The 15,250-nt window shown below is 37.2% G+C and overlaps 2 protein-coding genes and 1 non-coding gene across 3 annotated transcripts; 2 read left to right on the forward strand and 1 right to left on the reverse strand.

Moving 5' to 3' along the window:
• Positions 1–1,068: 1,068 nt before the first annotated feature.
• Positions 1,069–7,390, forward strand: LOC147480433 (Haloacid dehalogenase-like hydrolase (HAD) superfamily protein). Its single transcript, XM_086580117.1, has 9 exons — positions 1,069–1,216; positions 2,549–2,662; positions 4,075–4,157; positions 4,521–4,604; positions 5,605–5,680; positions 5,816–5,888; positions 6,399–6,472; positions 6,654–6,747; positions 7,152–7,390. The coding sequence occupies exons 1-9, from the start codon at positions 1,105–1,107 to the stop codon at positions 7,225–7,227; spliced, it is 786 nt and encodes a 261-aa protein (XP_086436243.1). The 5' UTR covers positions 1,069–1,104; the 3' UTR covers positions 7,228–7,390.
• A 1,798-nt stretch (positions 7,391–9,188) lies between these two features.
• On the reverse strand, positions 9,189–13,701 carry LOC147480434 (cullin-3A-like). Its single transcript, XM_086576749.1, has 3 exons — positions 13,547–13,701; positions 13,272–13,469; positions 9,189–11,430 (listed from the first exon to the last, which is right to left on the reverse strand). Exons 2-3 carry the CDS (start codon positions 13,451–13,453, stop codon positions 9,390–9,392), a joined length of 2,223 nt encoding a protein of 740 aa, XP_086432875.1. The 5' UTR covers positions 13,454–13,469; positions 13,547–13,701; the 3' UTR covers positions 9,189–9,389.
• A 10-nt stretch (positions 13,702–13,711) lies between these two features.
• Positions 13,712–13,783, forward strand: TRNAM-CAU (transfer RNA methionine (anticodon CAU)). The gene has a single exon. It is a non-coding gene; the product is annotated as a tRNA-Met (tRNA).
• Positions 13,784–15,250: the final 1,467 nt, after the last annotated feature.

A 15,250-nucleotide genomic window follows, 5' to 3' on the forward strand; every position in this document is an offset into this window, starting at 1 on the left:
CTAAACATGTATATATTAATTATCCAAAAAAGAAAGTTTTCAAAAAGCTCGAAATCAAACATAAAAAAATTACAAGTGTCCACAACGAGTATCAATTTTCTGAAACTATTGCATAATTGCCCACAAAATCCATGTTTTTAAATATTACATTCTCAATATATATTACTAGACAATCATTCACCCACTCATCTTTTATACGATTCCAAAGTCAATTCGATCTTTACAATATGTAAAGCTGAAAATACTCTCTCAACAGTTGTATAGAGAACTTACGAGAGATTAGAGTTTTTCAACAAATCAATGACACAAGCCACACTTGACAGATGTAAGTTTTTGAATAGGGGTTTTTGTGGGAAAAAAAAAAAACTAATGAAGAAGAAGAAGAAGATAGATTTTATTTTCTTTCTAATTGGGAGTTTTGATAAGGTGCTCTCAAATTAGTGAAAGTCCAGCCCAATAAATCTTAATTAAATAAAGTGAGATAGAAAAACAACACACTCTTGGAGTAATACATTTGAGTAGTACCATAGCAAAGTTTTACATTATTGGAAAAGCAAAACCAAAACACATAAATAGTATATATATATATATATATATATTTATTTTATTTTTTTTTTTTTTTTTTTTTTTTTTTTTGAAAAGTTCAGGATGGGCCCAAGGAGCAAGATATCACAATCTTCCATAGTTTCATGCACAAGTTTTTACTACAAAGTACAAATCTTCGGTCAGCTTAGTTAATAGTAACTACTTAGCGGTTATTATAGATTAACTAATAACTAAAAGAAATCTAGAAGACTAGAACTAATGTCAATGGTCATGCTGCTGACTCATTTTCCATATGTTTGGCACTGTACTGTCGGTGCACTTTTTTCTGGTCAAGACACTGTCGGTACACTGATATATGCCGACAGTGCAGTCATCAAAAAATATGTTCCTTGATATTGACATTTTGACTGAAATGGGCTTTGACCCAAGTTATGTTATGGGGGCCCAACCCAGTTCAAGTTTATGGGCTTTTTAACGGCCCATATAAATATACCAGTTCAAGTTTAAATACGCTAAATTCATACAAATCAAAAAGCACTATAACTTGGGTAAAAATTCATGGAAGCTTGCTTAATGAGATGCTCTTCAACTTCTCTGTTCAAATGCGTAAAGCCATTCAATGCAAATCTTCATATCTCTACTTTACGCTCTTCATTGGCTTTTCATACAGGTACCTTCTCTTTTCTGTATTAACTAGTGTTATATAGTGGTCTTTTTTTAAACTTTATGTTATGGAATCATTTTTTTATCTTAAATTTATGATTACTTTTATGATGATTTATCTCCATGTAAGGAAGGTAAATAAATGTCTTGGTGTCACAAACATGTTTGGAATGAACATCGTTAATTGTTTGTATGTTCTGTGGCTCAGAGAATCTTTAGAGTTGGTACTTAAGAGATTGCAAAAAACATTCTACTGATTCACACTTATTAGAAACGTGGTGTAGTTGGTACATGTCAACATACTTCTATATAACAGGAGACAACCAGGTGAGTCCCCTTTTTAGTTGCGATGATTTGGAAGCAAAGCATATGTTCTCGGAGCGTAAAAACAAATCTTGACCAATGTTTTAATGTTCAGTTAGACGAATAAAGGTTGTGTGTTTAACTATTAGTTACACATTAGTAGAACATATTATAATACGCAAATGAATCGTATGTTCATAAAGAAGCAACATATAGGATCATCAGTGACAGAGGCATATCACCAGTCACTGCAGGAACCGTGAAAATCAATAAAACTTAGTTTCATACTCCAACAATGTCATGGTGTCTTGTCTTCTTAGAAATTCTCTATTCTTGTCGTCTCTGAGGCTAGCCAGAAAGTTCTAGAAGTCAAATCTTCTATAGAACTCAGCCCAATTAAGCACCCACTACTCCTCAGCTCTAGTTATAGATTTCCGCCAAATGGAACTGTCTCCCTCTAAGCAAACGATAGCTAACCTCTCCTACACCTGAGTATAATCCATGATGGTGAATCTCCATGTTTTGTTCTTCCTAAGGATCAATAGTGCGTGCAATCATTAGGTGGTTTCACAACGCTGGATGGAATGCAGAAGAAGTTGCTGTGTTAGAAGTAGAGATCCACTTATGTTCTTGTTTTTGGCCGATGTGGGGCTATTAATTTCAGTCCACACTTATTACAACCCCTACGTGACACGTGTATCCTTTGTGGCACATAGGTTGTGGGTGTCCTCATACTGCGTGACATATTGTCATTTCAACCCCCTCCCCCTCCCCCTCCACCCTTAAAAAACACACTTGGGTATTGGTGGCTTCTCCACTTTCAGAGTAATCATAGTTGCCAATTTTCTTTGATCTCTTGAATTTTTTTTCCCCGGGCCAAAAGGAGCTAGAGAAAGACGGACTGTTTTTTTTCCCTCCTTGTATATCTACAGCAGATACTAACATATGCATTTATAGTGCTTTTTGATTTGTATGAATTTAGCGTATTTAAGAGTGACCTTGCATGAATAATCTGATGTGATAATTTAATGTGAAGATGGAGCCTCAGGCAGTAGATCATATGATGCTTTGTTGTTGGATGCTGGAGGCACCCTGTTGCAGTTGGCAAAGCCTGTTGAGGAGACATATGCAGCTATAGGAACGAAATATGGTTAGAAATTGTGTTATTTTTTTCAAATTTGAAGAATTATACTTTTTATTTTCAATTTGAATTATTTATTGTTGTACTTATTAGTTGTATTAGTATTACGTTATTGTTATCAACTTATCATTATTATTTTCACAAGGCACTGAATTACTGAATATTGAAAGTTGGGTGGTTTTTGTGTTTGTCATCTAGTTGCTTTTAGTCTTTTACTTGGTCTTTAAGGAACAAGATTCCGTAGTTATTTTTCAGAAATCAGTCGTTTAGAACTCATGCAACGTAAGCATCTCTTTCAACCAGGGAACAAAATAACCTTCTTTTTCTCAAAAGAAAAGTAGAAAAGTAGAAACGCAGAAATGTTGCATATAATGCCATCATCTTTTAAAGAAATCAGGAAAATTGAGTAATTGACGGGTACAAAACTCTTCACATAGAGATAAACAAATTCATTTTGCTGATTTACCATGCTTATAGTTTATTGGGGAAACCAAATAGTAGCAGTGCAAGAGTGGTTGAAAATTTGCGCTGAGGCTTAAGCCTAAAGGCACGCCTCACACCTTTTCAGGCTTTGGCACACTGAGGCTTAGGCCTCAGTAGAATTATGTGAGACTTACACTTCACTGGATTAGGCGTAAGAGTTAAGCCTAATTGGAGCAAGGGTTGACCACACCCAGGACCAACAAAATTTGACTTTTCTTCCCTTTTTTATTGTTTATTTTATAATTTTACCCCCAATAACCCACTTAAAGGCTAAAAGGACAATGTTGGATCACGTTTTATCCATAAAAAAAGCCAGTATAAGATAGATATCAAACATTTCCATTGTCAGGCCCTATTACCCTTCCACTGTTTCCGATCTAGGGAGCTCAAATCTCTTCCAGTTTTCATTGCATTTCTTTTTACATTCTTCTGAAGACAAATCTTCTTCAAGTATACCAATAAACAAAAGTTTATTATTCTCTTTCTGATATGAAATTACATATGGGGTTTTTGCTTCCTTTTTTTTTTTTTTTCCCTATTGGGTGCATACATAGAGCATGAGTTTACGACCATGTCAACCACAAGATAAAACCTATAGCCTCAATAGTTTTTATAATTTTGAGGCTTGGCACTTTGAGGCTGCTATGTTTTTTCTCTTTTTAACAGAGTGCAAGAGTTATTTATTTTAAAAGTAAAATATGTGACGCAACCAAGGGTTTGAAAAAAGAGCCATCTTACACATCTAAAGTGAATAAGACCTTCCTTCCTAATCTTCGTGTTGATCAGTCGATGCCCTTCTTTCACTAATTCTTCTGTTCTGTTCAGTATATACATAATACGTCAATTAGGAGTCTCAGATTGTCCACTTTAAAAAGGTATGCAGGTAATGTCCATGTGTCACGGAACTAACACGTCTTTCCTGTTTCCTCACTTTGAAGGTTTAAGGGCAAGTGTTGGAGAGATAAAGCAAGGATTTAGAAGAGCTTTTTCTGCTCCATGGCCTGAGAAGCTTCGTTACCAGGTCTATCATTTTTCACAGCCTATAGTAGAAAATCGATTTCATTACCTGGTCTATCATCTTACTAAGGTTATGTCTTCTCCCAAAGCCGTTGGTCCCAGTCATGGTTTTCTTAACCTTCTTTCGGGGATACAGTTCATATTTATCTGTTTTACCTAAAAACATAAGATTGTACGAAACCATTCTTTGTTCACCAGATTGCTATGTCGTCGGCGTGATTAATTTATCTTTTTCAGTGCATATGAAAAGAATGAGGAAAGAAATGTTCACCGCCTTCTTGAAGGGTATATTACATAAGTACATAACATCAGCATATAGACTATTTAGCTTGAGCCAAGCTGTCTTCAATCATTGTGCTATTTGCAGGGAGATGGACGAGAGTTTTGGAGACTTGTTGTTTCTGAAGCTACGGGTTGTTCCAGTAATGACTATTTTGAGGAAGTATATGAGGTGATGTTTCTTTCCGCTACTCATTTGTTTTAAACCGTTCTTTCTTATTTATGACGTACATCTATCATGCAAAAGTCTTTGTGTCTAGATTCTGATTTTGGACTATCCGTATTAATTAAGGGGACAAAACTGAAAATGACAAAATTCCGAAATAACGAACCAAAAAACTCAACCTCATTTCAAAAACATTCTCAAGGACAATAGTTGACTTTTGTCCGAAAAAGACAATAGTACCCTGGTATGCACAGGTGTCGGGCATACCACCTTTAGGTATGTCACCTTAGGTATGCACAGACGTATGTGCATACCAAGCATCACAAAGAAAATGGTATGCACAAGTGTCAATGCATACCACCTCTTGGTATGCGAGGTATACACAGACGTCTGTGCATGCCAAACATCACAAAGAAAATGGTATGCACAAATGTCAGCATACCTCCTCTTGGTATGCGAGGTATAGACGTATGTGCATACCAAGCATCACAAAGAAAATGGTATGCACAAGTGTCAGTGCATACCACCTCTTGGTATATGAAGTACGCACAAACGTCTGTGCATACCAAACATAGAAGGGTAAAATTGGAAAAAGTAAAAATAAAAAGTCAAATCTGTCCTTATTAATAATTAAAAGGTGAAATCTGGTTTTCCTAGGAGTTATAAGCCAAAAAAATTCATTATCAATGGTTTCAAAACCCAGTTGTCCTAGACTATGATTAAAATTGTAAAGTGGCCCTTTTGGCGTATTTCTTGATTAATTAATCCCCACATGGCAAGTTTTATTTGTCATAAAGACGCTCTTTTCTTCGTTTCAGTTTTAATTGAAGAAATTTCACTTTATTTGTGAGCATTTTCCAATGACCCTGGTGTTCACATTTCTATAAGTTAGGTAGATCTTTGCAGCAAAGGTTTCTAAGTAGGACTGAGTCTCACCTACTTGTTCATATGTACGTCATAACTTGCGAACTGTAGTAACTGAAGTTATGGTTGTTTCTCTTGTCAGTACTTTGCAAATGGTGGTGCTTGGCATCTACCAAGTGGAGCTTATGAAGCAATCTCTTCTCTGAGAGATGCTGGAGGTTATGGTCAACAAGTATTTTCTTTTCTTTTCCCCCTATATGTGTAATTGCTGACTGTAGAGAAGTCCAAGTACCATCAACACTTTGACTAATTACATTTCCTTGTTACTAACTTTGTACTATTTGATACTACAGTTAAACTGGCTGTTGTCTCGAATTTCGATACCCGCCTAAGGAAGCTTTTGAAGGAGCTTAATGTTGCAGATCTGTAAGTTCCACTAATCTTATGGTTTTCTTTCTTCCCAACTAGATCTTCTGGGCCTAGTTCATTTAGCATTCACATTCATTTCTATATTTTAGTTGCATACTAGCTTTTCTCATGAAAATGTCTCACTTCTATTGCATTCTAGCTTCAGATTTCATACAGATATGTTCTATATCGATGACAAGTTGGAATGTCATAGCTTAATTATTTCCCAACACTTTCATAAGTTGATATAACTTTTTTTTATCCATCAGGTTCATATAATCTCTCTAGTCTGGTCCATCCATTGACAAGTATATTTCTCAATTTGAAATTTCCCAACACCTTCTCTTTTGAAATAATAAATGAAAAGTCACTTGTACATTAAGCTAATTTGAATTTCAGAAGAACAATGATATTTGTTCTTTCCCACTTCTTTGTTTTCATATAATGAGAGCATTTCTTCTCTCTCCCACCTTGTACTTCTTTGTTTCCGTATGTTGAGAATACTTTTTCTTGTATGATTATGTTTAGGTTTGATGCCATAATCATATCTTCTGAGGTCGGACATGAAAAACCAGATGCAGAGATTTTTAAAGCTGCTTTAGGTATGATTATTGATTAAGCTCGTTTGCATCATTGCATGCAATGAGGTGTCCTTATAAATTGTCTACTGTATATTGTATTATATACCCTGAAAATGGAAGTCTTTTGGTCTTCAGACACGTCACAAGTTATTGTTTTTGACTCTTTGCTTTGCCTATCATTTCTATTTGCCGGAACTTATAGATGGAGTTGAAGTGGGAGCTAGACGAACTGTACATGTTGGAGACGATCTAGAAGCTGATAAGGTGGGGGCAAATGCTGTGGGCATTGATTGCTGGTGAGTTTATTTTGTTCACAGAACATTGCTTTGTTTCTACCCATGTGCTATGGTGATGTCAATGCATGTCAAGGTGTTTAAAAAGAACTGATCCTCACTTAACCACGAATAAGATTGGGATTTACGAGACACACATGAGGTCAACTGCTTAGTATCGTAGGATGAGTTATGGCCATGATAACTCTCTGATCTGGGATAAATTGATCCTGAACCACATCCAGTCGTGTTACCATTTGGACTGAATCTGTTTTTTTCAAGTTAGATGGGGCCCATGGTTAGACATTCCTTATTTCTTGTGTACAACGTTGAGTAATCGTAATGAATGAGAGAGACAGCGTTCATAGTCGTTTATGCAGAACTGTAATGTTTTTTGTAATAAGTATTCTACTAATCTGTATGAACAGGTTGTGGGGATCTGATGTTAAGAGTTTTGCGGAGATACAAGATCGGATCCTGAAAATCAATAAGAAGGCTTCATAAGCATATCTCATACAAGATATATCAAAATTGGAGCATAGTGCCTTTGATCTGTTTGCATTTTAGTTAGTTGTATTAAAGCTGATAATTGAATAACCATTTTTAAAATTTTTAAGTTTGTATTACATTCATGAGAATAAAAATACCAACAATCTTTTGAACTTTACATGGCTACTAGTCTACTACAATACATTATAGAAGGGAAAGAGAAAATCCAGTGAGCATTGAACATTCCATATCTAAATCTTCAATTTTTATTTGTTTATTTAATTATATATTTTTTTGTAAGCAAGGTACGAAAATGGGAATATGGTTCAATAGGGTAAAATGCATGTCAATATCTAGATGTAGGGCTGGTCATGAGCTACTCGTGTCGAGTACTAGGGTGTTCAAGCACGGCCCGTGTATCTCTGAAGTATGAGTCAAGCTCAAATTTTGTTCGAGTTTTATTTCGTGCTCAAGCTCGACTCATCAAGTATTGGAGTAGCTCAATGAGTCTAGAGTCCTATTTTTCTAGACTATAAATTTGAATTCGATCATAGGCTCTAGAGTTTGATTTGACTTGTATTATGTATAGGCTCAACTTCAACCACAAAGGAGAGATAATTGAGTACAAATAGATTCTAAATTTCACCTCAAGATCAAAATAACTTAATACCACAATAACCACTGTTAAACAACTATTTTAAGGTGTGCACATTATAAATACAATCAATATGTGTTGAGTAAGTATAATCCAACACACTAACATAAATAATTATCCCAAATAAGTGTTAACATAACTATGTAAAGTGTGAACTGCGAGTAGCTCGCGAGCGTTTCGAGTTCGAGCTTGAGTTTTAAAATGTGCTCAAACTCAACTTATATTATTGAATGAGCAAGTTTGAGTCGAGTCGAGCTCGAGTTACTCTCGAACATCTCGACTCGATGAGCAGCCCTATCTGGATGTGAACCATCAACTGAGATTCGGATCTTGTTAATAGAATTATTCCATGGTGAAAACTGCTTCCCTGTTGATCACAATAAACTGAAGGCATTGTCTACTTAAACAAAGAATTGATCATCAACCTGGGGAGTTGAAGGACCGTCAACCATTTTAAGTCTCCCTGTGGGATCATGCCACTCAAAATGATCCAAGCGGTTTTGTAATTTCAAATTGGTTAACAATGTTTTGGAACTATTTAGGTGCATCGGAATATCGGATTGACACACAATTTGAATACTTCTCCAGTTGGCAGAAAAGGAAAATTAACAAGTAACAACTATTGAATCACCTGAGAAAGCTTTGTTCCTAATTGCTAAACTGGCATCATTGGAATTGAGGCTCTCCCTCATCTTTAAAAGAGACTCGAAATTCCATTGTCATATGGAACCAAAAAACTGTGAGAATCAACTTATCCTGTAGGGACCAATTTTGGCATCTACCTCTTCTCTGAATTGGAACGTTGTAATTACTCTTTACGCAGGTGCCAACTAGGAAAATTTGTAAAACCTTTGGGTGACGATACTAGAAGTCTGGGAGTAAGATTACCAAAAGAGGTCTGGGGGCATATACCCTGTTTTTCATCCACATTCTGTCGTGTTTATTCAAAAATTGGGATGTTGATGTTAACTAGATATTCTGAGATATGCTCAGTCAAAATCGATTTAAGTATAACATGTGGCTTTGTCCATTAACAGTAGGGAGGTACACATTCCTCAAACACTGGTGCCGTGTTAGGCGACGTGAGTCTTGTGGAAAGAAGAAAGGACGCACTGCAGCAGAGAGGAGTAAGGTTCCACCCCAAAGGAGCTGACCACTGTTTCTTCCCATGGACCAAGAATCCAGAGCATACATCTGCTGTTACGCGGGATACCTGCTCATCTAAATCGCACTTCCATAGTTTTTTCTCTACAGCGTTTCACTACTGCCCCAAAATGATTTAGCACATTAAAGGCCATGAAATTCTATGCAACAATCAAAAGACTATAAACGAAACACTGAATCCAGCTTTAAAAAGCAAAATATAGTGGAAGAAACAATAGGGGTAAATGAGCAACCAAACACACAACCTTTTATGGGCTGGAGTCGATCAAGGATACTTTAGCACTTGCCAAATGAAGAATACAATTACACCTGCTGAGTCTAACCTGACAGAGAAAAAACGAAAGACATAAACTGTTCTTCAAGCAAGATATCGATACAATTTTCTGTCCACTTTGTCCCTCTCCAAGAACTCTCGCTCAATAAGGGACTCAATCCGCTTTTTAATTACAACGGGATTGGGCAGGAACCGCGACTGCAACTGCTTAGTGACCTCGGCCACAATGTTATTGTGATCCAAGACCCTTCTTGACTTCATGATCCTCACGATTGCAGCTTCAATCTGGGGCTTCCTGTCTTCCTCCACTCTTTGCCTGGTCTCCTGCTTCTCTGGTTCCGACTCCTTTTGTGCAACCACAGTACCTATCTTTACCTTGTAGAATTTGCTGGTGAACTTTTCATTGACGAAGAAAGCATCATCCTCCACAATGTCCTTGCTCATGGGTTCCTTCCGAAGTACGTTCTTTCCCTTCACACAAGCAAGGGATTGCAAACATCTCTTCAAGTCAGAGGATGGTATATCTGTAGCCTGCTCAATCTCCTTGTATAATAGCCGATCAGCATTGTTGAACAGCATCAGGATACACATCTGATATGTCGATACATTGAGCTCATGCTTCTGCCCATTCCCAAAGGTTGCTTTCAGATCAGCAGTTCCCATGTTTGTTTGCCAAGTCAATCTCCGGCCAGTGTGAGTCCCTAGATAATACATCCGGAATTTCTCACACACGCCCATAATTTCAGCAGGAAGGTTGCAAGTGTTGCTTGGCTGAGTCGGCCAGGACCCCGTAGTAAGGACCTGGACAGCCAGGGCAGGGGTATCTGCCAGTTCAGCAGTATGACTTGCATAGAAACCCTGCATTGTGTCCTGAGAGGTCTTCATGTCCGTAAACATGCCTTCCAATTTGGATGTGAATTGATAGCCACATTCAGTCTTAAGCTTAACTATCAGACTCCTTTCTGCATCATCAGAGACGGTTTTGCCTGACAAAAGACGTTTTGCCAAGTGTTGCTTATAGTACTTCTCAAATACATCCTTCTCTTGCAGATATCTGAACAACATCATCACCTTGTCGAGGACCAACTCCACATCCTCCTCACTTACCCCTTTCAGGCCTTTGCGCAGCTTGTCATCCACAAACAATGAAATAAATTCAGGAGACCTAGGATTTAAATTGATGAAGTACTCGAAGGAGGAATTTAAAGCATTCTGGAAAGTCTTATCATTGTTAAAGGCCAAGCTGATGATCTTATCATCTTTATCCTTTTCATCTAAAAGTCGCTGGACAAAATCCACGGGATCCCTCAACTTTTCTGGATCAGTGACCAACTGTTTGCCAGTTTCCCTTATGTGAGAAGTCATCACATCTCTTACTGTTGAGAGCCCATCAGGGACCCGGCGAAACAAGTTATACATTCTTCCCAAGTCCTCATACTTATCATCAACAAGCATGCTCACTAATCCTGAGTTCTCCATATGAACTAATCTCTGCATATGATTTGCAATCATCTCCGTCTCCACCACATTAGTTATCTTGGCTTCACTTCTGGCATCCAAGTAGTGAGAGACCCTTTCCATCTCTTCATTCAAGCGTCTCTCTGCCTTCTTCAAGTAATCCCCACAATCACAGCACTCGATAAAGTGCTGAGACTCCACACTGTAGAAATTGGCTGAGACCTCTAGAAAAGGCTTTTCAAAGTCTTCCTGGTAGACAGAAGAACCCAAATCCATTAGCATCTTTACTATGTTCCTCATCAACCCACGATTAATAACTTCACCAGTACGTTCTCTCTGAACAAGTTCAAGGAGTGTATTAAGGAGCCTTGGCTGGATTTTGCCCGAGTGGATAATATTGTCCCTCCACAGGTTCAGCCCAAGTTCATGAACTGGGATTTTGTGGGTGCTGGGAATGAAAGTCCTATCCATGTACATCAATATGTCCCGAATCATCTGTAGTGCCTTGTTATGGTCTGCCCACTTATTATTCAGCTCTTCTAGAAACAGACCTCCCTGGGCAGTTTCAATAGATTTTGAAATTTCTTTTAGATGCAATGTCATAGTTGACACAAGGCCTGAGTAGAGCCTATCACCGAATTTGTGAAGCACCATGTTGTAAGCATTCCTAGTTTCATACCAAAATTTCAAACATCAGGATCGTGCTTTTCAGTGTGAGAAGTGATGGTGCAATTTGTTCTAGGCTTAGACAAGAAAAAACAAATGATCAATGTGTACCGCATGGTAATAACTAACTCATAATCATAATGCGATTTACCCAATAAGTTAATTCAAGAATGAAAAATATCCTTTCCTATGTGGACAAAGAAGTCACAAAAAAAGTCAAACATAACTCTCAATGTTCAATAACATGTACTTCAGGCTCTAAAATAGAAAACAAAAATCACGGTGAACAATCACAACTGCACATTACTAAAACTCACATTCTTTTTTTCAAAAATAAATTAACATGTTAAACAACTACAAGTCAACAAAATAAATAAATCCCTTTAAAAAGGTTATGGTGATTTTGTTAATAGTGTATCACAAACTTGAAAAGTTGGTTTTCTTCTTTTCCACAAATCGAAGCAAATAAGAATATAAGATCCCTTCCTCAGGTCATCGTCGTGGTTGGTAAACAAAGGGTATATAAAAATCTCATGAACCCAAAAGACAGTTGACGCTGATATGTCATGAATTATTCCTTTATGGCCGGGCATAACAAGAGAGCTCACTAATAAAGAAATTTGATAGAGATTAAACTATGTGATATGGCATGATCTATCAATCTAAAAAAAAATTGAAACTTAAGCATCAAGGCCCTTAAGCCTTTTAGGGGTTTTGCGCCTTGAGGCTTAACCCTTACAAATTTATATATGTATACTGTGAGGCTACAGCCTAACGGTCTGAAGCGTGCACTTTGAGGCTTTTGAACATACTTTTTTCCACTGTTTTAACAATGATGATCTACTATCTAGTGACTTAAGACTGTGTCTATGCTATGATGCACGGATACGGGTACAGATACTGATACGGGTACGATATGGCTTTTTTGAAATATTAGGATACAGGTACAGCCTATGGGTACGGCTAGTGAATATGAATATTTTAAAATATATGTGTATTCTGAAAATTATGTTAGTAGTTCTTTGAGTAAAGTTAGTCAGGAACATGTGAAAAACTATTATAGCACATGTCAAAGTCAATACAACTTGAAGCCTTGAGAACAATTTACATTACAACGGAATAGAACTATTAGATCAGGTCTATTTCAGAGATTCCAGTACCCTAGAAGTATCCAGTACCATATCCGTATCCGTATCGTACCCGACCGATACGGGTGCAATGGCATTTTAGGAGTATATGTGCATCAGTGTCTATGTTTAAGATTCATTTGATTAAGTACCAAAATTTAAGCTCAATTGATAGTGTTTAACATTGTCAAAAGATCATTGCAAACTCGAAATTTTTGGGCCATTAAAAAAATTTCAAAGTTGTCAACAACTTTTTAACTAGGTTAAAAAATTTCCAAATGAAGTGTCCTTTTGTGATCATATCCACAAAATATTAGCACCTAAACTCATCTTGTAGGGGAGCGTGGTATAAACCATGTCATACTGATCCCTCCCCTACTGAAGTCTCTTCTTATGCTTCTCTTTTCATCCTCCTCCTCTCATCTCCTACCCTTGCTACGCTAACTTCCCCACCACTATGCAGTAATTCTAGTATATTATATACATGTGTGTGTGTGTGAGTGTGTTTGCAAAAATGCAAGCGATTTAAAGACAATTAATTTGTACAGTGATAGACTCAGAGTGATGGCTGCCTTAGATAGATAGTAGCAACTCTAGCTTCATCAATAATGTTTAATAGAAACAATTGGACTATCTCTAATATCTCTAATATTGAACAACAGAAAGAAAAGAAAAAATTATATAATAACATAAGAAGAAGAAGTAGGATAGATACCGATAAAGTTCTTCGAAACTAAGACCACTGGCATTATGATTATAAATTTCATGAATTGCATGTTCCAAAATCTTCCAAGTCTTATCAGCATATTTAGGATCCACAACAACCCGGTGTTTAAATGCTTCTATCTGAAAATTCCTTCTTTTCTGCTGCTGCTGTGTATTATTATTATTATTCATCTCTCTCGATATTCCCCTGCATCAAACAACACGTGTCCCCCCATCAATTCAATTCAACTAATAATAATAAAACAAGAAATCAATCGAACAAACCTTTTCAGCTAAAACAGATCCAAGGTGGAGAGAGAAAATAGATATGATTAAGTTTTGGGGGAAAACTTTTTTTTAATTCATCGACCCCGTACTTTATAACTTGTGGCCAGAGTAAAACCAAAAGGGCCTTGACCAAATATTAAATGGGCCAACTGTTATCACTAAATCAGAGTGGCGCAGCGGAAGCGTGGTGGGCCCATAACCCACAGGTCCCAGGATCGAAACCTGGCTCTGATAATTTCTGATTATAGGGTCTGGTTCTCTATGGCTGTTCAGAATTTTTTGGTGGCACCTAGAGTTTCCTTAACCTTTTATGTGTTCCTCCCACTTAACTCTTCATTTTCTTTCGCTAAACCCTTAATTTCCAGTAACTAAATAAACAAATAAATGGTGACTCCACCTCTGCCCTTTACTCTTACCTCTCAAATGATAACTCCAACCACTAACGAAGTCATCTTCGCGCTCGACACACAAAGTCCAACGGTAGACACAAGTATGTTTTTTTAGATTTTTCATTTTCATCAATCTTAAAATAAATTATATCGATTATATTCTCAGAGATAGTTCTTCTTCTCCACAAATTAAATGTTATAATAACTATATCAAATATATACATTTACGACGATTTCACCGGTTCAGGTGCGAGTAATAGCACAAAGAGCTTAGGGACTAGGGAGTGAATCGTTGCAAGCCTCATATAACGAAATTGAAGATAGTGTCGAATTAATGGTAGAAGATGAGGAAAGCAATATGAAGAATGCCAATGATATGGTGTACGTAGGAATAATTTTTAAAAAATACAACGAGTTCGTAAGGAAGGTTGGTATTCGGAAAGGAAATTCTTATAAGAGGCCTGATGGGACAGTGCGAAGTTAGGTTTTTTATTGTTTCAAAAATGGTTTTAGACAAAATGACCATCGAACTAAGAATGTGAGAGAACATAAAGAAACAAGAACTGGTTGTAAAGCACGTATGATGATTAAACAAAATGAAGATGAATGGGTTGCTAGCTCAATTACTTTTGAGCACAATCATCTTCTCCTAACTCCAAGAAAAGCGCCTATGTTGAGATCGCACCGAAGTATGAAAGACATACATAAAGGAGAAATTCGATCAAATTTTGAACGCAGTAGGAATTCCACTAGTTGATGGCTTTGATTACATGGTTCAACAAGTTGGAGGACATGCCAATGTTGGGATTACACAGGTTGATTACAAAAAAATTCTTTGAAAGAAGCGAGCGGAAGAGCTTGAATTGGGTGGTGCAAGTGCTTTAGTGAATTACTTCACAAGGAAAAAAAACAAAAACTCATGTGTTTTCTATGATATCATGTTCAACGATAAAAACCAAGTGACTAATCTCTTTTGGGCTAATGCAATGTCCATTATTGATTATAACCATTTTGGCGATGTGGTTGTTTTTTATACGACATATTGAACAAATAAGTATGGTCCCCCCGTTTGCTCCATTCGTAGGGGTAAATTAGGAGTGTAAAAAAAAATCGTTGACCCATCATCCGGTAGGGTACCTGGTCTTCACCCGCCACCCAAACCCGCACCAACCCGAAAATAGACCCGCCCCGCCCCGCCACCGTTTTTACGCGGTCGGGCTATGGGTGTAGGTTCTATACTCAAACCCGACTTGTCAAGCCGCCCGACCCGCACCGTGTCAAAAGCCGTTGACCCAACCCCGTTGACCCGCAC

This window comes from Coptis chinensis, chromosome 8, assembly GCF_015680905.1.
Source record: "Coptis chinensis isolate HL-2020 chromosome 8, ASM1568090v1, whole genome shotgun sequence".
Classification (NCBI taxonomy): domain Eukaryota; kingdom Viridiplantae; phylum Streptophyta; class Magnoliopsida; order Ranunculales; family Ranunculaceae; genus Coptis; species Coptis chinensis.